The 26,981-nt window shown below is 32.7% G+C and overlaps 1 protein-coding gene across 1 annotated transcript; it reads left to right on the top strand.

The window, feature by feature from the left end:
* st (scarlet) lies at window positions 1-25,763 on the top strand. Its single transcript, XM_065502904.1, has 7 exons — window positions 1-466; window positions 13,591-13,640; window positions 13,772-13,908; window positions 13,973-14,938; window positions 15,109-15,350; window positions 20,041-20,141; window positions 25,324-25,763. Exons 1-7 carry the CDS (start codon window positions 96-98, stop codon window positions 25,497-25,499), a joined length of 2,043 nt encoding a protein of 680 aa, XP_065358976.1. The 5' UTR covers window positions 1-95; the 3' UTR covers window positions 25,500-25,763.
* Window positions 25,764-26,981: the final 1,218 nt, after the last annotated feature.

The raw sequence follows: 26,981 nt of genomic DNA, 5'->3' as shown, positions 1-26,981 counted from the left end.
AAATACAAATTAAAACATTAAATAATATAGTAAAGCAAAAAACGAAAAAAGAAAAATTATTGAGAAAATAATAAGAATTTTCCAACAACAAAACAATGTCTGATAAAGAAGAAAGTTTCATACAAATGGAAGATCCTCTATTTCCGGCCTCTACCAGCTCCAAGAGTAGTGAAGAACGTGTAGAATTGAGTGTGTTAAATGGGGGCGAGGCTGGTGGAGGTGGTGGTGGTGGTGTTGATGAAATAAGAAAACGTAGCAGCAGTAGTAATGAACGTAATTTACCGTTACGCAGTTACAACAAATGGTCACCCACCGAAGAGGGTGCAACATTGGTGTGGCGCGATCTGTGTGTGTATACAGCCGGTGAGCATGGCACATCGCCCAGTTTGTATAATATGAAACGTATTATAAATAATTCAAATGGTGCTGTACAGCCGGGAAATTTAATGGCTCTAATGGGATCAAGGTGTGTGAAAAGTGAAAAAAAAAATATTATTTTATTTATGGAAGAAAAAGTAAGAAATTTTTGAATTTGAAAGAATGTTATATAAATGTAGCTGAAACTAAAGCAATTGTAAAGAATATGTCACTTAAGTGTCTCTAAGTAAGCTAGAGTGTAGCCACTTTAAACGTTTTGTGATTACTTCGTAAAATTGATTTTATACAAATTGTGTAGATATAATTCTCAAACTAATTTTTTAATTTTTTTAAGTATTATGGCATTTCATGTAACCTAGCATGAAGTCAATTGCCAATTTAGTGTCTCTAAGAACCCTATAGTGTAGTCTTTTCAAACTGCACTTTAGAAAGTAGTTAATTTAGCCACCAGAATTAATCTATTGGAGAGCTATCGGAGGAAGGTTTGTGTATAAGTATGTTGTAACAGTTAGAAAAGCTATACATAATATCAAAGTAGTATATATAAGTTCCCGCCGTTCCTACAAGGAGCATAGGCCCTCAATAAAATGTTTGATCATCTCCCTACTTTGTGCTAACGCCTTCATTTCTCTTCAACTCTGGCCACTGCTATTTACTTCAGCCTCAGTGTATGATCTGGGCGTCACATTCTTCTGTTCCCTTGCGGGTTCCAGTCTATTGCAGTTCTAGTGATGTTGTTAGGCTGCCTTCTAAGGGTGTGGCCGATCCAACGCCATTTTTCAATCGATAGGATTTGTTGGCCTGTTTTTTCCCAGAGCGTGTGATTAGATATGGTTTTCGGCCAGAATACACGTAGGATCTTGCGAACAGCGGTTCACAAATACTTGCATTTTTCGTATATCACGAGTGGCAACGAGTTCCAAGTTTCGCAGCCGTACTTTATAAAAAAAAGTACGTAAAAGGGTAGATTTTACATTGGCATTGAATATTGCTATTTTCGTAAGCAGATATAAAGACGGTGATTTCCAAATAGGTTTTAGGCGGTCAAATGTTTGACGTGCCTTCTGCAAGCGAGTCGATATCCTCACACGAAGAGTTGTCTGACATCTTCTATTTCGCTTACACCTATTGCAAATAAATTCCGGGAAGTTGCATTTATACGTAAAGTTTTTGTCTTCATGACATTTATTTTCAAACCTGTTGATTCCGCTGCCGGCGTTACGCTTAGTAGGTTCACCTCGAGATCTGAGTAGCTGTAAGCCAGTAGACAAATATCGTCTGCATATTCGAGAACGTTTAGTCGTCCCTTCTATGGATCGTGCCTTCCATGGATCGTGTCCAGAACTATACTAAATATAAGTGGTTAGAGGACACATCCATGTCGGACACCTATTCCAACTCTCACAGTTTCACTCAGCAATTTGCCATGTTTTATCCTACAAGAGGCATTACGGTATTAGCTTTTTATAAAGCGTATGTATGGAATGTGGTCTATGGTGGATTTATGGGGTCTGAATCCAGCTTGTTCCTGTCTTAGAGTTGGTGTTACCCTGTCGGAAATCCTTTTGGTAATTATCTGGGCTATTAGGGTCCGTGAGATCGCCCTTCTTTGGTATATTTATTGTCTTGCCCTCAGTCATCTCGTTGTCGAGATTTTCTCTCTCCCAGAATGTATGAATGATTGGCAGTATTATATCAGCACTCGTATGTGGGTCGGAATTAAATATCTTATAATTTTCAATAATTTATTTAAATTTCATCAGAAGAACAATTAAGAATAGAAAATATAAATGTTGCCACGCCCACTAAGATCTTGAAATCTTCCCACAAAACAGTATTTTCTTTTTTTAACTAAAATCATTAATTTCTTTATAGCCTAAAAGGGTTGTTGTTAATCCCAAATCCTGGGATTATTTTAAAAAGTCACTTCAAACAATGGAAGTGTTAGAAAATGTATAAGAAGCAGATTTACCTGCATATTTGATAGCAGTCTCTATTGAGACTTTTACAATGTGATTTTCACCTTAATACTTACCTCTAATACTTCAATAAATATTTCTTTTGAATTTTCTATGGATTCAGAAAAAAATTTCAGTTTTCTATATTTATGATGATGCATTTTTGTGTGAGTCAATTCCCAATACAGTTTTCATATTCGTACTATTGTGTGCATGTAAGAGAATATATTAGGCCGGTACTTAAAAAAGTTGTTATGTCTTTAATGGGTAGCAGTTTGATCTTCGCTGTGAAATTTAAAGCAATTCGGATAATGGAAGCAAGATTCGGATGTCCTTTAGAGGTAAAAATTCTGGTAGGATTACTTTAAAAATTGTTTGCAATATTTATATTATATAAACAGTTTCCAGAAATTCTAACCTACATTTTCTTAACTTTACATCAGTTAGTTTTGAATACTAAATATCGAAATTAGCCCCATCCAATTTTATAAGGACCGGTTTATTATCCACAATATTGATTTTCATAGTATCGTATTTTCTGCAATAAACTAACAAACGAAAAAAAAAAAAAACACATTGCACAAACATTTTAAGTAACTTCCAATATCTTACGAGTACAAAGTACATAGAAAATCATCATTATCTTTATAAAGTACGAGCTTGAGTTTGAGTATCTATGATAAATGTACTCGTAGTTGTTTGCAGTGTAATAGATATGTCTCTTGTTTGTTGGTGTTTAAATCTATTTCTTGATATTATTTGTAAGTTCATCATCATGTCTTAGAGTTTATTGTTGTTTGGATTATGCTGCAAAAAGAAGTAAGAAAAAGAAATAAATAAATATAAATAACAAAATAAGTAATAGTTATTCACAAGTATTACTTACACTGTCATTGAAAAGAGTAAAAAAAAGGTTTCGTGAAGAGTGCAATAAAATATTAATGAGAATTATTGGTCTAAAAGTACAATATATAGTCAATTCCGGGATAAAGTAATATGTGATTATAGGTTTTTCAGGGAAAATATACTAAATTCGAAAGTTTTTGATTTATGTTACCCTTAAGATCATTAGACTCCTTCCAAATGACAATATAGAAACTCAGTAAAAATCTTAAAATTTCATAATTTAATTTGATGTTTTTGAAACTTCTACAAAATGCAAAAATATTACAAAAGTGGTCAACAATTTCAAACATTGTTGACAATTGGCTTAAATATATTAATATATCAAAGAAATTCTTAAACAACTATTCCCCGAATTTGACATAAAATTGCAGTAAATAACACTTGAAATTTACCAACAAAAATAATGTTACGTTGTTGTGGAAAACTTTTGCACCTTGTATTCAAATTGTGGGATTAATTGTTTTACTTTCTTAAATTATTTATTATACCCTACACCACAATAGTGGGGAGGGTATTATGCGTTTGTGCAGATGTTTGTAACTAAAATATTAGTCTAACAGCCACCTTAAAGTATACCGATCGACTTAGAATCACTTTCTGAGTCGATTAAACGATGTCCGTCCGTCTGGCTGGCTGGCCATGTAAACCTTGTGCGCAAAGTACAGGTCGCAATTTTGAAGATATTTCGATGAAATTTGGTACATATTATTTTTTCGGCCAAAGGACCAAGCCTATTGAAACTGGCTGAAATCGGTCCATTATTTCATCTAGCCCCCATACAAATGTCCTTCCGAAATTGGACTTTATCGGTCATAAATGTTTAATTTATGAATGTATCTCCACAAATTGAGCTCCAAATAAGTTTTATATGTGGGGCATTTCATGTCAAGTGAACCAACTTTTGAAATCGATGTCTTCTATTGGATAGTAACTCAGACACAATTTTTCAACAAGATCGGTCGAGAACTCTCTGAGTTATAGGGTCATATTTTGACATTTTGGTCAAACAGGGGTTTTTTCTTATCCATGTAACTTATTACCTATTGTTCTTAGCAAAATGTGTCCCACATAGTTTAGATATTTTATAACAAAAATTTTATGTCTTGAGTTATAAAACATTTATTTTGATATATATCCCACTCGACTGATCTTGTTGAAAAATAGAACTAACCTTGGTGCAAATTTCATCCCGATCGGAAGACATCGATTTCAAAAGTTGGTTCACTTACGATCGGTCCATAATTAGTCATAGCTCCCATATAGACCCGCTTCCGAAAATCACTTTAACGTGCATAAATCGCTTAACCTTCGCTTTACCAAAGGTTTTTTATGTACATGGTTTACCAATACCCACCCACACTTCTATAAATATATGCGACGAACGAAATTTTAAAAAATTGAAAAAACCTTATAAAAAGAACTCTAGAATTTGTTCAGTGAGTACAAATTTCATTTAAATCGAAACAAAATTAAAAAAAAAATATTAAACCAATAAAATCGATGTGGTCACCCCGGTGGGTAAAGCGAAGGTTAAAAATATTGGTATACTCACAAAATTTAACATAGTAAACTTTCATAGAGACATAAATCACATGACCTAATTTCATGGTGATCGGTCCATAATTGGTCATAGCCCCCATATAAGGCCCACTTACGAAAATCACTCAAAAATATAAATTATTGACATTTTAAAAGAAAAATGTTTTTGCTCTTTTACTTAGTGTAGGGTATTATATGGTCGGGCTTGACCGACCATACTTTCTTACTTGTTATATTTGTATACAATATTTTGCAATATACGTAGTAGTTTAAAAGTTACATACATATTAATTAGAGGTCTGTATTTCTGCTTAGCAGATATGTAAATGAGTCATTAATTATTGAATTAATTCGCGAATTATTCATGCATTGAATTAGCAAATATTTAATTAATTACTTTCACACAAAAAAAAAAAAAAATTGAATTGAATGCAATTTGAGATAATTCAAATGAATTTGGTAAGAAAAATTGCAAATCATTTCCAACTCAAATGAATTTGTCAAATGAATTGCAATTCATTTTCAATTCATTTGAATTGAATTGATTTTGAATTTATTCAAATGAATTAGAAAAAAGAATTAGCAATTAATTTCCAACTCATTTGAATTGATTGAAATTTGAATTGATTTTGTAAGTAAATATATATCACATAGTATAGTCCAAAGATAAACAATTCTTAGATTTCAAATTCCCTTGATATACTGCAATTGTCAGGTAGCGGCCGAATAAAATTGATTTATTAGGTATCGTCAAATATCCTATCCAAATGAGAAAATTTTGTTTATTTTCTAAAAAAAACTTAAATAAATTGCAATTCACTTTATCAAGTAAATTTGACATGCATACAAATTGCAATTTATTTTACAGATTCATTTGAATTGATAACGAATTGCAACTCCTTTTTACAATTTAATTTGAATTGGAAATGAATTCAAATTCATTTCTGCTTAATTCGTTTGAATTGATTAAAATTTCATTCAATTCTTTTTGTTGTGAAAAGAATTAATTCAAAATTTAGCTTATACTTAACGAATTAAAATCAAAAAATAATGATTCATTTACAGCTCCGATGCACAGCTAAACACATAGCATGACTCATGTTCTGTAAGATGATTTCATTCCAGTATGCTCTTAAAATATAAAAAAATATGCACTTATTGTGTTGATTTCATAAGTTCTATTAAAAAATATATAAGAAGAAAATAAAATATTGATCTCATCAAGTGACTATAAAATGCGGGATTTTTTCAAATGTTTAGCTTTCATTTTGAAACATTTGTACAATATAAATTTATTCAAAGTATCTGCCATTGTTAGCTATGACTTTTCCCATCTTTCTGGCAACATATGGATTCCGCGCCAAAAGAACTGCTCATTTTTTGAGGCCAAGAACGAATGAAGCAAATTTTGGAAACTGTTCCAAAGTGAAACTTATCCCAGAGAGAGCAATCTGGACTATAATGCGGGTGAGACAAAACTTTCCAACCACTTCCTTGTCATGATGGAATATTATGGTTTCATATGTGGCCGCATATTCTGGGCGTTTTTCGGCCAATGCTCGGTTCCAACGAGTCAGTTGTATTCGGATTAAGTTCCCTGTGATGGTCTGGTCAGAATTCAGCATCTCATAAAATTCAGCTCCAACAAAATACAGAGTTTTACCATAGCGGCTGGTTGGCCGGGCATCACGTATGATCTCTTACGCTTCTGGCTAACGTAATGGATTAATTTTTCATCACAAAAATGATTTTCTTTTATAGCGTTCAAGCAGCATTTCAGACGTGCAAAATCATCTTTCGGTCTCTCGGCCTAATATGAAAATAAAGTAAAATTTTATATTTCATATTCCAGATTAAATCAGGGCAGGAACCATAGAATAAACACATAGAACGGAAGGAGAGAGTAATATATATGGAAAAATTATTCTCTTTTCACACATACGGGTGATACAATAACAAAATACGTGCAATACATTCTCATGAATTAGGTTTTTGACAACAGACTTAGGTTTTTGGCTCTCAGTTACCTATCTAGTTGATTTCTATGGCAAGAACCTTATTCAAATAAGCCTTAGTGTTGGTGTCTGTATTGTTAACAAGAGCGAAGTAGTTTCACGTATTGGTGAGACTTATGTACAACAACATCTAGTCTGTTTGACGTGAAAAACATTTTTCAATGAAGTGAAAATGTTTGAAAACTATTGAAGCGAAAATTTCGTTTTCTATACCAAACAACAATATATTGTTTTTGTTTTACTCACACATATGTATGTATGTACGTTAGGGTGGCTCTTATTTTGGACTGTGTCGTTTTTCGATGTTTCACAAAATATTTCTCGCGGACCCACATTAGTATATACATACATTATGGGTCCTCATAAAATTCTAAGACGATCTAGTTGTGTCCTTCCGTCTGTCTGTCTATCTGAAAACACGATAGGTCCCAAACGAAAGAAGCTAGTTGCCTGAAATTTTTCACAAATACTCTCTCTGTTGATAAGGTTTGTTGAGTATAGAAAATTAGCAATTCGGACCATTCTCAATAAAAACGTCCCCCAGAATACTGCAGTGATAAATATGTTGATTATGAGGCAATCATGGTAAAATGTTGCTCAACTAAATTCTAAATAGGGTAGAAGGAGGATCATTCACATTAGGGGCAACACCGAATAACTTAAAAACCGAGTATCGACAAAGTCCACAATTAGGATCACCCTAATGTAAATGCAAACACGTACATATTCAGACGTAATTTACAAACAAAGATTCAATTTTATTTATGTCTTGTATTATACATATGTACGAGTATTTTTTTTATTTATTTACCATGTTGCATGTAAAAAACACTTAGAACTCTTTTGACATAAGTTCGAAATGTATTATATTTTCATTTTATGATCTCAGACAGGAATTGAGCATTCTAAATTATAGGGATAACAAGATAAAAATACCTTCAAATTTAAACAATTCCTTCAAGTACAAATTGTTAAGAAAATGCTAACAAATCGTATGGCTGATAACTTAGGTCAGGGTGTTTTTATATTAAAATTCCTAAATCTTCAAAATGTAATCTTTAAAGCCCATATTGTTGAGCCAAAAATTCCTGGTTGAAATTATAAAATTTATTATCTACAGCAACATATATTTAATAGGAATTTTAAATCAGTAAGTGTAAAAATGTCCTTAGTTGGAATTATTTTGTTCATCAAAACATTGATGTAAGCAAAAATTATTGAATTATTCAATTGCAATTTCATAGATTAATGATATTTAGTTATTTTTCCAAGGACTTTTCTGTTAGTAGGAATGATTTGCAAAATTCTTTGAATTTATTTAGTATTCAGACAAAAAAATTAGTTGTTCTTGCCATAAGTTATTAATACTACATCCTACACCCTACACCACCACAGTGGGGGTGAATATTGTGTTTGTAATGCCTAAAATTATTAGCCGAACATCACCAAAAAGTATGCCGATCATCGCAGAGTTCATTTTTGAGTCGATTTAACGATATCCGTGCGTCCGTCTGGCTGGCTTTCCATGTAAACTTGTACACAGATACGCAATTTTGAAGATTATTAGAAAAACTCATAAAATCGGGTAAACAGATTAATGTTTTTATATAGGCGGCCGTATTATATTGATGGCGGGTATATAAGATTCGGCATAGCCGAATTTATTTTCTCCCATTGGGTGTTGCACTCATCACGTGACCATTGCCAAAATTATTCTGAAAATTCATTGCATAAACAATTAAGACCTTCAAAACTACATTCAGAGATATTAATGCATAAAAATGTTAACCTTTTTAAATGTTTAAAGTCATGTCATAAAATTATATTATTTTTTTTTATTCTAATCTAAAATAGTAAAAATTTAAGAAATGCGGAATTAAATTATTCTTTCAATTATGCTTGTTTCCCTCCTCACAATTCTCTTATATTTCAATATTGTACAGCTACGAGTAGTTAATTTATTTTTAGTATTTATCTTTGAAAGATCAAGTACAAATTTCACACATCTAAACTCACATCTTGATGTGCAAGCAGATTTCTTTAAGATTAGATAAAATGGGTATTTTGTGTTTATTTACTTATAGTTTTCCAACGACTTTTATTTAAATGCATAATAATAACCATAAAGTAAATTTATGATTTCACTTTAGAGATAAACGAGATGTGTAACGTAATAATATACAATGACTATTTCTATGTGTGTTGTAGTATGTTGATTAAGACAAAAGTATCCGTGTTTATCATGCAACAATGTAACGAAAGACAAATAATTGTTTGAGTTTGTATATAAACAGTGCAACACAGCAAATATTTTAGGCAATTGGTGGCTAAATTTCTTAGAGTAACTTAGAACTCCCCAGCTAAAACTTGATAAATGTCTTTACAATGACTACTTAATACCGTCTGCATTACGTAGAATTAGTAAAATAATGTCTTATCAAAGTAATGACTTGTTTAAAAGAGGTTGTGGTCAAAGACATTTCAGCAGCTCATAATATATAGGACCCTTTTGTTCCCACCAAATTCAGATAACTACCTTATCGTAAACGATCCATTTTTCAGCGCAATTAATGATTCAATGCAAAAATGATTTTCTTCTATAGCGTTCAAGCGACTGTTTTTTTTTAATAAAAAATTTTACTTAAAAATAGTATTAATACATACATATTAAGTACGCGCCTCAGCTCCAAAACTGGCATTAAAGAGGCATGCAAAATCGTCCTTAAAAGTCTCTCGGCTATAATTCATATGATACCAAATTTCCCTGCTTTTGGAAGAATCCTGCTGCTTGCAAAATTTTTGAAATATAATATATTTACAAAAGTAAAATTTGTATTATTTTCTTAAAGATATTATTACAAGGATTATTCCAATACAAACAATGTGTCCAAGTTTTAATAAGTCCCAGGTCCCTCCCCATTTATTCCATTTTATTTTGTTTTAAAATTTCATTTGATTGTCGAAACGCAATTTCTATGGAGGGAGTATTTTGGTGTTGACTGCTTTTTCTGCCATTATAAAATCGAGGATATGATTTGTTCCAATAAAAGTGAACAGTACAATTTATAATGAATATTTTTAAATAAACTCATAGCATTTATTGATGAAAAACTTAATGAAGATTGCATATTTTAACAAGACAATTCACGTTTCAAAATAATCTAAATCATGCACGCAGAGAAAAAACATGGTTGTGGTAAACATATTCTAAGAGCAACACATTATTCCACATACGGATAGTATGGCTAAAGAACGAGTTTTCCCTGTAATGTGTTGTGTGATCCACAGTCCAGAATGTGTATTGCGTAAAAAACTACGGGTTTCGGGAACAAGTTCCTTAATTTCAGCAGGGCGCATTCCATTGTAGTATCGGTAGGACAGTAAAACACAACCCACATTGCGACGATGTTCTAGTGAGTCAATAGAACTGGATACCCTTCTGTCACCGATAAGCATCTTCGTCCTCTCCTGTACGCGGTCGAGTAACTCAAAAATTTACTTGGACGCACCGGCCCGTTCATGAGTGTACATGAGATAGTAAGGAGATCAGATAGAGTGAAGTATTTCCTAAACCGTTTTAGAAAATCAAGGCACTTGAATCCTTCTTTGGACACTTGAATAATGTGTTTTGTTCAGCGGACATCGCACTGAATACCCTTACCTAGAACATCAAGAGCTTCTGATTCTTCAATATTTACACCAACCACAAAAACAGATGGAGCAACATGATCTCTTGTGCGTTTTGACTCTATTCGCACAACCCCATTCATAAACTATTACAAGATCTTGGTTAAGCGTAATATTCATGTTTTGCCTCATTGCCCTAATCTCCGACAAGCTTGGTCTATAATTGAATTAATATCAATGGCAAATTTTGCTGTCATCTGCAAAAGAGTATTTATATAAGGTTTGAAGTTTGATATGAAATGGAGTAGGAGAAAGGAAGGAGAATTTGCGATACCATCAATCTCCAAAGGCTTGGTGAATTCAATGGCAAATGTTGCTGACATCTGCAAAAGTATAGATAGGGTTTGAAGTTTGACATAGAAGGTCGTTTAGATAGATAAGAAATGGAGTAGGAGAAAGGACGGAGCTTTTGCGGTTCTTGAACTTTTTTGATGAGATTTCATCAACAACAACTCGTATAGTGCGATCTCTGAAAAAGCTCGACATGAATCGGGAGTAGTTTTGATAACCAATAACACTATGTAACAAATGAAGACTTTTGGAAAAACATAAGATCATGACAGTATAGGTTCGACTCTTCTACCAAAGGGTAGTAAAACCCTATACTCAGTTTGTACATTTTTTATGGGCCCCCAAATTTTCTAAAAATAAGTGGGGCCTCTAAAAAAGGTGTCATCAGTTTTTGGTTAACAGCTAATTTAGAGTTTGTGATACGGCTTAGCTTTATATGGCAATAATATAGCTAAGAGTCCGCCAAATACATTTTGTTAAAAATTTTTTCCAAAAATAGATTTTTCGTGCACTTTTGTTGAAAAAATATAGGAAGAAAATTATTTTTTTTACTTTTTTTGAATAACTTCCAGGGACTCCTAATTTTTCAATAACAATATTTTGAAAAGTTGTAGCTACGGTAAATCAGAATAACTCTTGTGAGCATATCAATACAATCCGAACATATCTAGGCATTCTAAATAGCTGTCAAAAATCACTTTGTTGCTTCAAAATTTCAGCTTTTTAACATTTTTTTTACTCTAAAACAAAAATTTGTTGTTAAAAATTTATATTCGAGTGTATACTTCTCTATTGTGCTGGAATAACGAAGAATGGTCAAATTATTATCGGTATGATCCGGGCGCATCACTTTATCCAATCTTGATCACGCTAGACCGGCTTGATGCAAGATATGAAAAAACATAAACATTTTTATAAGCTTTTTATATAAGTTTTTGATATTGGTGGAAACCTTATGACTTGGAGATTGACATTTTAGTGAAATGAATAAATTTTGTGTTTTTTCGGACGTATTTTACCTTAAAAACTAACTATATTATAAAATGGTGATTTTCCATCAAGAAAAATAAAAACTTTGAATTAATGAAAAATTTGAACAGTTACAGATATCACAATAAAATTTGGAAGTAATATAGATCTAAATGTTCTTAAGTCAATGGCATCACTAAAGTTGCCATTCATTGTTTTCTAACATCGAAATTCCTAAAATGGGGAAAATGTGTTCAAAAAACTGAGTTTTTTTTAGAAAATAGCCCACTTTGACGTTATTTACAGTATGATAGTAAAAACGTTTTGTGTGTATATAAACAATATATAGGGCTATACAAATATGACGAGCTTTTGAGGATCGGTGCTTTGCGTTTTTAGAATTTTTTACTCAAACTTAAAATTTTGTTTCAAAATTGGCCAAGTTTGGATAGGGCTGGGGGGTACAATGTCCGCTTAAGTTAGTCAGATTTTACTTAATATGTTTTTGCATTAAGTTCTCTTTCCAGATCATTAAAAAATGTATATAGCCACGAAGAAAATTAGTTTTTTATAATAGAAAAAATATGGGGACTTTTTTGGGAAAAAAATTGAAAAACAAAGTTGAAATATATAAAAGGATGCTTCAACTTTGGATGCGTGTAACTTTTTATAGGGACGAAATAATTTTTATCAGGTTTGTTTTATTTTCTTTAGAATTTTATCGCAAATATACGTCATATATAAAAAACAAATTTCGACCTTTCGTAGGCCCATCATATATAAAATACAAAAAAAAGATCGAGCAAAATTTAAAAAAAAAATTAAACCTAAAGATCTCTTTAACTAAAAGAGACAACCTACAGATAAAAGCTCATTCGGATCAGAAATGCCTTTTTGGCGAATTTTTTTTAAATGTGTGACATTAAGGGTCCACTCACTGATCCCCATTCCGAACACCTCAGCCGAGTAAATAATAAAGCACAACATAAAAGTGTGGACTTGATCATACTATTTTAACAAAAAATCTTTGTTTTAGCGTCAAAAAATAGTAAAAACGAAAATTGTTAAGGTACAAAGTGATCTTTATGTGCTATTTAGAATGACTAGACACGTTCAGAATGCATTGATATGTTCTCAACAATTTTTCAACTTTACCGTAGCTACAACTTTGCTGAATATTGTTAGTGAAAAATTAGGAGTCCCTGGAAGTTATCCAAAAAAAAGTAAAAAAAAAAATGTTCTTCCTATATTTTTTTTAACAAAATTTATTTGGCGTACTCTTAGCTATATTATTGCCATATAAAGTTAAGCCGTATCACAAAGTCTGAATTAGCTGTTAACCAAAAACTGATGACACCTTTTTTAGAGGCCCCAGTGATTTTCAGAAACTTTGGGGGCCCATAAAAAAATGGGTCACCAAAATGGACAAACTGAGTATAGGGTTTTACTACCCTTTGGTAGTAGAGCCGAACCTATACTGTCATGATCTTGTGTTTTTCCAAAAGTCTTCATTTATTGCATAGTGTAATTAAATCTATTTAAATTTTTTTGATGATACGTTGTTTTGCATTTTAGGTGACGATATACATATGTATATTATGTACTTAATATAACATGACTCAATGTGTGTATTTTCTAATAAAGTTATTTATTGAATGAAAAATAATATTTTCATTTTGATTTACACATCATATACAAAATATCAAATTGTTTTAAGTAGAATTTAAACAAGTACATAGATTTGTTAACAGTATACTACCATTCTTTCGAAAGTTCAACAATTCCTTACACATTTTTGTTTATACAAATTTAAATGATAAAAATATTTGTTTAATCTATTTTAACAGTGGCTCAGGAAAAACAACATTAATGTCTGTGCTTGCATATCGCCAACCAGGTAATAAAAGTGAATTTTGTTTTTAATATTTTGATAATCATGCAATAGTGATGATAAGATTGTGGAAAGAGAAAAACAAAAACAATTAACAAATTTTTCGTTTTAAATTTTTTAATGTTTGATGATTTTAGCCGGTACCGTGGTTCAAGGTGATATTCTTATCAATGGTAGGCGTATAGGACCATTTATGCATCGTATAAGTGGTTTTGTCTATCAAGATGATCTATTCAATGGGGCACTAACTGTGTCAGAACATATGCATTTTATGGTGAGTGAAATTGTTTGGTTTTATTATGTATAAATATGCCTTAATCATTCAAGTTTAATTGCAGGCTCTTTTACGTTTAGATCGCAGAGTAAGCAAGCAGGAAAGAAAGCTAATAATACAGGATTTGCTGGAACGCACGGGTCTTTTGGGAGCCTCTAACACACGCATTGGTTCGGGAGATGATGAAAAGGTTTTGTCGGGTGGTGAACGCAAACGTTTGGCTTTTGCTGTAGAGTTGCTTAACAATCCGGTTATATTGTTTTGTGATGAACCCACTACGGGTTTGGATTCTTATAGTGCTCAGCAGTTGGTGCAGACTCTTTACGATTTAGCCAAAAAAGGCACTACAATATTATGCACCATACACCAGCCTTCCTCACAACTCTTTGACATGTTTAACAATGTTTTGTTTCTATCCGAAGGTAGAGTGGCATTTACCGGTTCACCACAAAATGCCTTGGATTTTTTTGCTCAAAATGGTTACAGATGTCCGGAGGCATACAATCCGGCAGACTATTTAATTGGTGTATTGGCCTCTGATCCGGGCTATGAACAGGCCTCCCAAAGATCATCCCAGTATCTGTGTGATTTATTTGCCGTTAGTTCGGCGGCCAAGCAGAGAGACATGTTGGTGAATTTGGAAATACATATGGCTGAAAGTGGTGATTATCCGTTTGACAAAGAAGTTAATTCATTTCGACCGGCTGCTTGGTATTTGAAATTCCATGTGATCTGGTATAGATTTACTTTAACTTTGCTGCGTGATCCCAAGCTGCAATGGCTGAGATTCTTTCAGAAAATGGCCATGGCCATTATAATAGGAGCCTGTTTTGCCGGCACCACTGTACTCGATCAGATGGGTGTTCAAGCTGTCCAGGGTGCTCTCTTTGTTATGATTTCCGAAAACACTTATCATCCCATGTACTCGGTGTTGAATGTCTTTCCCCAAGGATTTCCGCTGTTCATGCGTGAAACACGTTCTGGCATGTACTCAACGGCCCAGTACTATATTGGCACTGTGTTGGCCATGGTAAGAAATGGAAATCTAATTAAATAACTTGATACACAGTAATTAAAATTCGCTGTTCATGCATATCTCTCTCTGTCTGTTTTTGTGTCTGATTACATGACTGTTGATTGCATGCTGGTGTTTTTATTCTTCTCTTCTTTTTTTATTTTTTTGTCACGTTTATTGTGTAGCTGCCGGGCATGATTATAGAACCATTTCTATTTGTTGTCATTTGTTATTTTATCGCTGGTCTGAGACCAACATTTTATGCATTTTCTATAACGGCCATTGCGGTTGTACTGGTGATGAATGTGGCTACAGCATGTGGTTGTTTCTTTTCGACGGCCTTCAATTCGGTACCACTGGCCATGGCGTACTTGGTGCCGGTCGATTATATATTCATGATAACATCTGGTATCTTTATTCAAATCAGGTAAATAACAATGAGACTGTCCAAATGTATGTGCGAGTATGTTTGTTTGGTATTGTTTGGTACTCGTTTCAATGTTGTAGCAAACACCTTTATAATCCCCAAAAATTCAGCATTGTCTTTTTTTTTTAATGCGATTTTGTGTGTGTATTAGGGTGGTTGTTGTTTTGTAATTTTTGGATTTTCGATGCTAACAAGGTAGGGTTCCTAATTTCCCGGACTTTTTTCTTTCCCGGGAGGAAATTAACAAATCGTTTCATTCCCGGGAATTCCCGGGAATTTTTAACACTAAATTAAACCAAAAACCAGAAAAAAATTTTCGGATAAATTGACTTCTAATTTTACCAGGGTTTTAAAAGAAGTATAAAATAACTATATTTGGTTGTTGGTTCAGCCTTTATAAGGGTTTCTAATTTAATAGTGGAATTTGATCGGAATTATCACAGTCGTAGTTTTAATCAGTATAAAATCAATAAATTCTTTGTTTAATTAAAAAACTTACGAATTGCGAACATGTTAAATCTATAAAATATGCGTAGTTAGAGAAATTTTTCAAATCTGATTGCAGATAAACAAATTTGAAGCACTATTATTGTTATTATATTCTCTAAATATAAATAATAATCATTGAATATCCCTAAAAGTTGTAATGTTAGGCATCTTAATAATTCGTTTAAAAGCATATGCTTTAAATTTGATTCATTCATAATAACCAAATTCTTATGCTGTGGATTGAGTTGATTGAAAAAAATTCAGTTATTTCAACAGTAATATTTCATTGCCAACTGACTACCTTTTGCTAGAACCGAAAAAATCTATGGATATAATAGAGTAATTCAATTAGCAACAAATTTGGTCATCGAAACGTATCTGAATATTGTAACTTATAGAAGAAAACTTATGAAGAAATTCCCGAAAATTCCCGACAAATATTTCCCGAAAATTAACAAAAATTTATTCCAGGGAATTCCCGGGAAATTTTTCCCGCGTAGGAACCCTATAACAAGGTCTAAAATTTGTCGGAACATTTTTTCAACATCGGATAACGTTTAGCGGTTGCACACTTTATTTGAAGTTTCGAGAAATATTTAAAAAAAAAATTAAAAAACAAGAAAGAGAGCTGTGCCGAATCCTATCCTTCACCAACTTTAATATAAAGATTGAAAATAAAGTTTTGTTAAAAAAATTTAGAAAGAACAAATTTTTTCGAATGCCACATATTTATACCCATATACACATATATAGTGGGGTATTATGCAGATGTTTGTAAGGCCCAAAAATATTAGAATCACTTCATGAGTCGACTAAACGATCCGTCTGGTAGGCTGGCTGTCCATGTAAACCTTGTGCGCATAGTACAGGTCGCAATTTTGAAAATATTTCGATCAAATTTGGTACATATTATTTTTTCGACCCAAGGACCAAGCCTATTGAAATTGGCTGAAATCCGTGCATTATTTCACCTAGTCCAAATACAAATGTCCTTCCGAAATTGGACCTTAGCGGTCATAAATGTATCTCCACAAATTCCGCTCCAAATAAGTTTTATATATACAATATTCATGTCACTAAATTTTGTTACGATCGGTCCATAATTAGTCATAGCTCCCATATAGACCCGCTTCCGAAAATCACTTTAACTTGCATAAATCTCTTAAAAATGTTTGTATTCACACAGAAATATAAATAACTTTCACAGAGACATAAATCACACGATCTTATTTCATGGTGATCGGTCCATAATTGGTCATAGCTCCCATATAAGGCCCACTTCCGAAAATCACACACGAATATAAATTATTGAAATTTTAAAAGAAAAATATTTTTGCTCATTTACTTAGTGTAGGGTATAAAATGGTCGGGATAGACCGAGCATACTTTCTTACTTGTTTTTTATAAAAAAAATTTTCATCTGAAATTTTTGGTGAAAAAATTTTTGGGAGAAAAAATTCGGATTAAAAAAAATTGTTTTCCAAATTAGAATCATTGTCTGTCCGAATTTCTATGGTTTTCGTTGGAAAGGTGTTTGGAATATCTATCATTAGATATCCATATTGTCTATATTTATGGCTTTGTAATCTAGATATACATATGTAGATCAAAAATAGGTCTAAAATCGAGGCAGTCGTGCTTTTTTGATTATATCTCAAACAATAGCATATATATTTATGTATCAATTAAGTTATTTTGGGTCAAAGTATAAATATTTTCAAAAACAATTAAATATTGAAAAAAATACAATTAAAAATAGTTTTTATATTACATCTACATTTTCCATTTTTGACCCCATAATCTGGATCGTTATATATAGCGGAGTTGACATAGCCATGCCCGTTTGTACGACTGATTGTTGAAATCAGTTTTCTGAAGCCTTCAAACTTTAAATAAAATGTTATCCGATTTCGCTAAAAATTTTCAGCATTTGGTATTTAGATGACAGTTGTAAAGAAAAACAAGTAAGAAAGTATGGTCGGTCAAGCCCGACCATATAATACCCTACACCAAGTAAATGAGTAAAAATATTTTTCTTTTAAAATATCAATAATTTATATTTTCGAGTGATTTTCTGAAGTGGGCCTTATATGGGAGCTATGACCAATTATGGACCGATCACCATAAAATTAGGTCGTGTGATTTATGTCTATATTAAAGTTAACAATGTTGAATTTTGTGTGTATACCAAAATTTTTAAGCGATTTATGCACGTTAAAGTGATTTTCGGAAGCGGGTCTATATGGGAGCTATGACTAATTATGGACCGATCGTAACAAAATTTGGTGACATGAATTTTGTATATATAAAACTTATTTGGAGCGAAATTTGTGTAGATACATAGATAAACAAGTAAGAAAGTATGGTCGGTCAAGCCCGACCATATAATACCCTACACCAAGTAAATGAGTAAAAATATTTTTCTTTTAAAATTTCAATAATTTATATTTTTGAGTGATTTTTGGAAGTGGGCCTTATATGGGAGCTATGACCAATTATGGACCGATCACCATAAAATTAGGTCGTGTGATTTATGTCTATATTAAAGTTAACTATGTTGAATTTTGTGTGTATACCAACATTTTTAAGCGATTTATGCACGTTAAAGTGATTTTCGGAAGCGGGTCTTATATGGGAGCTATGACTAATTATGCACCGATCGTAATAAAATTTGGTGACATGAATTTCGTATGTATAAAAGTTATTTGGAGCGAAATTTGTGTAGATACATATATAAATAAACATTTATGACCGATAAAGTCCAATTTCGGGAGGACATTTGTATGGGGGCTATATGAAATAATGGACCGATTTCAGCCAGTTTCAATAGGGTTCGTCCTTGGGCCGAAAAAATTATATGTACCAAATTTTATCGAAATATATTCAAAATTGCGACCTGTACTTTGCGCACAAGGTTTACATGGACAGCCAGCCAGCCAACCAGACGGACGGACGGACGGACATCGTTTAATCGACTCAGAAAGTGATTCTAAGTCGATCGGTATACTTTAAGGTGGGTGCTAGACTAATATTTTTGGACGTTACAAACATCTGCACAAACGCGTAATACCCTCCCCACTATGGTGGTGTAGGGTATAATTAAACATTTATGACCGATAAAGTCCAATTTCGAGGGGACATTTGTATGGGGGCTAGGTGAAATAATGGACCGATTTCAGCCAGTTTCAATAGGCTTGGTCCTTGGGCCAAGAAAGTAATATGTATCAAATTTGATCGAAATATCTTCAAAATTGCGACCTGTACTCTGCGCACAAGGTTTACATGTACAGCCAGCCAGCCAGCCAAACAGACGGACGGACGGACGGACGGACGGGCATCGTTTAATCGACTCAGAAAGTGATTCTAAGTCGATCGGTATACTTTAAGGTGGGTGTTAGACTAATATTTTTGGGCGTTACAAACATCTGCACAAACGCATAATACCCTCCCCACTATGGTGGTGTAGGGTATAACAAAAAAGTGGGAAATAAATCTGTATCTTTTAAATGGTAAGTCCGATTTGAATGAAATTTCCCATGCGCAAAGAGGAAGTGATGTCGAGTTTAAGTCTTGAATTTGGACCTCATGGACCCACCAGTGGTCCCGAAATTGGAATCTCGTTCATGTTACATTTTGAAAACGATCCTATTTCTTATTAATTATCTTTTATAGCATAGGAGATATTCGCTACGAATATTTTTTAATGAAATTTTACAATTATTTTTCTATTCAAACTGCAAAAATAAAAACAGATTTTGAAATTTATTATCAGGAATCACGTAATTCTCAATAAAGTTTTAAAAAATCCCAAAAATCGGGATTTTTAGTTTTTAGGGAGGTCCAACTTGAAAACTTGAACTCGACATCAGTTCCTCTTCGCAGATGTGAAATTTCATTCAAATTGGACTAACCTTTTATAAGTTGCAGATTTATTTCCATCTTTTTTATCTATACCACTGTATGACGGAGAACAATTTTAAAGCAATCTTGGCAGCATCGAAAATCGAAAGATAAGGACCATCCTAATTTATATAAATGTGTTTGTACTTATTAAGGTTATGCATACAGATGTGTGTGGCACCGTAAACCATTTGATATCATGATCTTTGTGTAAAACACTTAATTATCCTTGTCGTCCTGCTGTTTTTTTGTTTTTATAATGTTACAGCCTTCCACTTAATACTTTGTCTCTTATTTCCAGTACATTGCCTATAGCGTTTTATTGGACACAATTCTTATCATGGATGTTGTATGCTAATGAAGCCATGACCGCTGCCCAATGGACTGGCATTGCAAATATCAGTAAGTTAATCGTTTTTTTTTTTTTTTGGTGACCTAATTAAAATATTTGTGCAAAAAATTATTTTAATAGTTACATATGAATATGGAAGTAAAACAGAAACAGTGTTATACGTAAGAAACTTTTAAATGTATCAACGATTTTTGAAGAATTTATTTTGTATGATTACTAGGGTATTCAATTTATCCGGTTTCTGGTTTAATAGGTTAACCGAGCAAATAATTATTCGAGGTTTAGATTTATTCGGTTAATAACTGGTTAATTTAAAATTATTCGATTAACCGCATAATTTCTATTTTCATTTTAAATTGAAAATACAACAACGACTTTTGTGTACAAAAACCTAAAAATTGCAAATATACCTTATTTGCGATCATTTCATTTCATTTTTCATTTCAAAATCCGTGTTTTTTGAACTGAGTTATACAAAATATGCGCCGTTCTATAATTTCATATAGTTTTATCAGTTTTCAAAAAAGTCAATTATTTTTTGTGTGAGAGTTTTTTTGTTGCAAACATCAAAATTAAAATTCATGTTTTCTTTTATATTTGATAAGTAAAAATTTGGGTTAAATACAGATTAGAAAGATGTTAATATCTACTATTTATATTTCTGAAATCGCATGATTTGTTGAAAATTTATTTAAGAAATAGTAAAATGTCATAAAACATTCAAAGACGTTTTTCTCAAAACGACTTTTTTTGAATTATGACGTTGTTGCAGCAAATGAGCGATGTTTTCCTTTTTTTCTTTAGATTTAATACAACTTTTCCTGGAAAAAATCTCTCGCTGATTGTATATGTTGGAGACATCAAAAGCATGATAAAGAATATTCCTTTTTGGATTGTTTTAGATTTTTTTTAATTTAATAGTTTCGTTTAGTTATGATAAAAGACTCATTTCAAAATAAAGTTTCGTCTATACATGTAAATACAAACAAAGTTTCAAATACATGTAAATTAAATATGTCAGTTGTTATACATACTCACTAAAACATTTTTTAAAGTGCAAAAAAAAGGTTAATCGACACAAATTAATCGGTTTATTTGTTATTTGAAAATCGGCAATTTTATATTATTCGAACAGTTAACCGTCCAAAATTAATCGGTTAACCGATTAACGGTTAATCGATTGAATACCCTAATGATTACTGTCAAGCTTGATAGAATAGTCAGATTTTGAAAATTTGAATCAAATCGAATAATGTTAATCCGTGACGCATTGGCCCTAAAAACGCATATTTAGTCTTTTCATTTAAGCAAAAAATTTGTTATCAACTATTACATTTTATTTAGTTTTATTGGACTTGTAATCTCTGCATAAATATCGATTTAAAATCTATTGAAAAATATTTGAGTTAATAAATATTCCTCAGAACATTATGTGTCCAAAAGAATAATTTTACTTGTTTTGGGAAATTTTATAACGAAATACCAATTTCACCTTCCTATAAATTTATATATTACTAGGATTACATTTACCCATTCCCAACTAGGGCCAAAGAAGATACATTTTTAACACTCCAATTTCAAAATTTTTTAAACAAGTTCTAAAAATTTAAGTATTGTTGCTTCGATGACGATATTTATCAGGTTTTTTACCGCGTGTCGGATGGTTCATGTTTCGCAACATTATGACTACCGATCCGGCTTTCAGTTGGAGATTGTGAGACGGTAATCATGGTAAATTCAGCAAGTGTAAAAACTCAGTTGGATACATGACGATCATCAATTCAACAGCAATTTCACTTTTAATCTTAAAATTCAATTCGTCGACATCAATGTTTTTCCCAACCAATATAGCACGTTCGCTCAACCTATCATGATTTTTTGTAATTTTGTGCAATGTTTGGAAACAGCCGGTCGAAATGTAAATCGGGATTTTGCCGTTGCCAATGTCCAGCAATTATTTGGAATATACTCCTTCAGATTGAGCGTTCTGCAGCTCGACACTTATATTCACAGTCAATTTGAGTTTCTTGACGTGTATCCACAAAACGGAAGTTCATTGGCTGTCATTGACCTTGGAATCACTGGCAATGTTTGCCGTGAACAGCATCATCGCAACACCAAACCGGCTTTCATTGTTTCGTATATCTTGCAACTGTCTAATGTCTTGAATGACTTTTTATGCGCCATTGTACATTCATCCCAAACGATGAGTGTGCTTTGCTACAAAACTTTGGCCATCGCACTGTTCTTGGAAATGTTGCATGTTGGATTTTCATTGGTTTGTATATTCAATGGCAACTTGAGTGCTTAATGATCAGTTCGACCGCCTTACAATAACGTAACTGCAGTGCAAGTGTAATATCATTCTGCGAGCGTATCGTTGCCAAAATCAAGAAGATCAAAAAAGTTTTTCCCAGTTCTACCTAGAGCTTTAAAAAAATCCCTCGTACGCATATTTTTTTTGTCGATTCAACAGTGAAAAGTTTGTTATTTAGAACTGATACTCTTAAGGCATCGCAATCATATTGTTTTTCGCATCAAGATTAAATGCTTCGTGCATCGAATAATCTTAATCCTTAATTAATATCAAAGCCTCGTTGTAAATTTCCTCGCTTAGTTGCTAATTTGTATTTGATGTTCTAATACGCATCTGATGCAAAATATCAACACACATACAATATTTTCATTTGCTCCAAAAATCAGGTTTGGATGGGAAGCATTTTGAGATAATTATCGAAAACAGTGTTCGTATTTGATGAGCATTTGACGAAAGAACAGCATATTCCCAATGAGTGACATTCTCTAACAATCGCAAGCGTTAACATGCTTTGCTACACGTTTCACACAATTTACCGTTTATAGTTCGCAAATCTTAGAATGATGTTGGGCCAAGAACGTTGACTAATAGCAAATGCAAACAGAAACTCTTATCGTTTCTTGGATGGACTGTGTAAATGCGACCTGGGAAACCTGGAACTGGATTTCTTTGTTTCCGCCGTTGAAATTTCTTTGACGATTCATTCCAAGCAAGGTCATCATTTCGGCAAATTTCAAAAAATCTTGTCAATACTGTAGATGGCGGTCGATCAACTAGTTGTAAGACATTCCCTTCAGTTAAGTACACTCTTTGACCATTTTCCAGATGTACGGCTAAATAAACAACACTTGGATGTTTTTCATGAATGGCAAATGAAAAAATGCACCAAATTGTTTTGTTACTGGTAACATAGCGGCTCATTTGAAATTGAGTGTCTTCATGGTTGCATTTCTCAACATTCTCAGCACTAACTCAGCCTTTGGTTACATATTTGCAGATGTATTTGATAAGTGGGCGTATTAGTGTTCGTGAACAATTTTTCTTTCTGTAAAAAACTTTTGTGGACTATTGAGAACATTTGAAAACAAGTAAGAAAGTATATAATACCCTACACCAAGTAAATGAGTAAAAATATTTTTCTTTTAAAATATCAATAATTTATATTTTTGAGTGATTTTCGGAAGTGGGCCTTATATGGGAGCTATGACCAATTATGGACCGATCGCCATAAAATTAGGTCGTCTGATTTATGTCTATATTAAAGTTAACTATGTTGAATTTTGTGTGTATACCAAAATTTTTAAGCGTTTTATGCACGTTAAAGTGATTTTCGGAAGCGGGTCTATATGGGAGCTATGACTAATTATGGACCGATCGTAACAAAATTTGGTGACATGAATTTTGTATACATAAAACTTATTTGGAGCGCAATGTGTGGAGATACATTTATAAATTAAACATTTATGACCGATAAAGTCCAATTTCGAGGGGACATTTGTATGGGGGCTAGGTGAAATAATGGACCGATTTCAGCCAGTTTCAATAGGCTTGGTCCCTGGGCCGAAAAAGTAATATGTACCAAATTTGATCGAAATATCTTAAAAATTGCGACCTGTACTCTGCGCACAAAGTTTACATGGACAGCCAGCCAACCAGACGGACGGACGGACATCGTTTAATCGACTCAGAAAGTGATTCTAAGTCTATCGGTATACTTTAAGGTGGTTGTTAGACTAATATTTTTGGGCGTTACAAACATCTGCACAAACGCATAATACCCTCCCCACTATGGTGGTGTAGGGTATAAAAAGAAATGCCCAAATCGGTGCAGCCGTTTTCCGATTTTAGACAAATAGAAAAAAGTGGGCGTGGTCAATTTTTCTTTCAGTAAAAACATAAATGGACTACTACGAACATTGAACAAACAAATTTGCCATATCGATCCAGCCGTTTTCCGATTTCTGATTTTAGATAATCGAAAAAAGTGGGCGTGGTCAATTTTTCTTTCCGTAAAACACCTGTTTGGCTATTAGGTTAAATTTTGACCTCCTCTAACTCAGAGAGTTCTTGACCGATCTTGTTGAAAATTTGTATCTGAATTACTTCCAATAGAACTAAATTTGGTGCAAATTTCATTCCGATCGGAAAACATCAATTTCAAAAGTTGGTTCACTTAAAATGAAATTCCCCATATATTTCAATTATAAATAAAATTAGAAACAAACCACCTTACTAATCATCTTTAATTCCTTCCAACATTTCCTCACACAAGTTAATTATTTGTCTGACATTTATGCTTTATTTGCCCTCTCTTCGACACGCAACACATTTTATTACAATAGATTTATATTATTAAAGATGGGTGGTATATTGACTTTGTCATTGTTTGTAACATATCGCATTATGGGTTCTCATAAGATTCTAAAACGATCTAGCTATGTCCGTCCCTCTGTCCGTCGATAGAGCCCAAATGAAAGGAGCTAGCTGACTGAAATTACTTAAATACTCTCTGTTTGTTTGCTATGGAAAATGGACAATATCGGTCCATGATTTCACCTAGAACCCATACAAATATCCCCCCAGAATAATGTTTGAGCAGTCATAAATGTGTTGATTATGCGGCAATCCTGATAAATTTTTTCACAAATTAGTTCTAAGTACTCTGAAATTATACTGTAAAGGATGGCTAAAATCGGACAGGAAATGACTTGAACTTTCATAATTGTCTTATAATAATTAATATCGTGATGAAATTGAACACAAACTAATTTTATATGAACCTAAATCTTTTAACCATATTTTATAGTCACATATTGATGATGGATATAATTGATTCGGCACAACCAAATATATTACTCTTGCTTGTTTTTCGGTTTATTTCTATTATATTTTTTTTTCTTTTTTTCTATTTACAGCCTGTTTCGAAGAAAGTGAAAATTTGCCATGTTTTCATACGGGTCAAGATGTTTTAGACAAATACAGTTTCAAGGAGGCCAATATTTATCGCAATATCTTGGCTATTGTTGGCATTTACTTTGGTTTTCATATCTTGGGCTATTATTGCCTTTGGCGTAGAGCGCGCAAAATATAATAATTTTTGTTTATTTTGCAATAAAACTCAACAAGCTCTCCCTCCTGCGCCTATTTCCTATCTACAGAAGACTCGTATGTATTGTTTTCGTACAAAACAAAAGCATTTAAAGGATAAAGATGAAACATTGCTTTATCTTAATATGTGGATATGTATGTATATTTTGTGTTTAATACAATTTACATATTTTTTTGGTACTGATTTATAGCAAACATTTATAAAACAACAAAATAAAGTGAAATAAAATAAAATATTTAACATTAATTTTTATGATTATTATATTGCCGGTCGACTGTTTGTCTGTCTGGCTGGTTGGTGGGCTGTGGTGCTGTCTATCTATCAAATAAATTAACATCCAAAACGTAGACATTGCAAATGAACAAGAATTTATTTGATGGCAACGATGAAATTTATTTGCCATCATTAATTTCATGCTTCTTTTGCTCCAGAGAATTGCTGTAATAAACAAATGAGGTATGAAATTGTTGTTTGTTATGTGGGATTTTATTAGGCAGCGTTTTATTTAATCTTTAATTAAAAGACCATTTTTGGAAGCATTAATGAACTGGCTTTTTATGTTGCACAGTGGGTTCAAATAAGACCAAAGTGGCGATTACTTTAGGGAAACCTGAATTAATTAATTATATGCGAGATTTAATAATAATGGAGTATCTTTTGAACACGGTTTTTGTTTTCAATAACTTATATGTCCTTTTGAAGGGCACATATCTGTCATTTATTCTCACTTAGTTCTCACTTGTGAACAACGAAGCTTTTTTGTATCAACTGAACTAGAACTGAACTAGAACTGAACTAGAACTGAACTAGAACTGAACTAGAACTGAACTAGAACTGAACTAGAACTGAACTAGAACTGAACTAGAACTGAACTAGAACTGAACTAGAACTGAACTAGAACTGAACTAGAACTGAACTAGAACTGAACTAGAACTGAACTAGAACTGAACTAGAACTGAACTAGAACTGAACTAGAACTGAACTAGAACTGAACTAGAACTGAACTAGAACTGAACTAGAACTGAACTAGAACTGAACTAGAACTGAACTAGAACTGAACTAGAACTGAACTAGAACTGAACTAGAACTGAACTAGAACTGAACTAGAACTGAACTAGAACTGAACTAGAACTGAACTAGAACTGAACTAGAACTGAACTAGAACTGAACTAGAACTGAACTAGAACTGAACTAGAACTGAACTAGAACTGAACTAGAACTGAACTAGAACTGAACTAGAACTGAACTAGAACTGAACTAGAACTGAACTAGAACTGAACTAGAACTGAACTAGAACTGAACTAGAACTGAACTAGAACTGAACTAGAACTGAACTAGAACTGAACTAGAACTGAACTAGAACTGAACTAGAACTGAACTAGAACTGAACTAGAACTGAACTAGAACTGAACTAGAACTGAACTAGAACTGAACTAGAACTGAACTAGAACTGAACTAGAACTG

The sequence above is a fragment of the Calliphora vicina genome, chromosome 3 (assembly GCF_958450345.1).
Source record: "Calliphora vicina chromosome 3, idCalVici1.1, whole genome shotgun sequence".
Lineage (NCBI taxonomy): Eukaryota > Metazoa > Arthropoda > Insecta > Diptera > Calliphoridae > Calliphora > Calliphora vicina.
The sequence above is the reverse complement of the archived record's forward strand: the minus strand, read 5'-3'. Positions and strand labels throughout refer to the sequence as shown.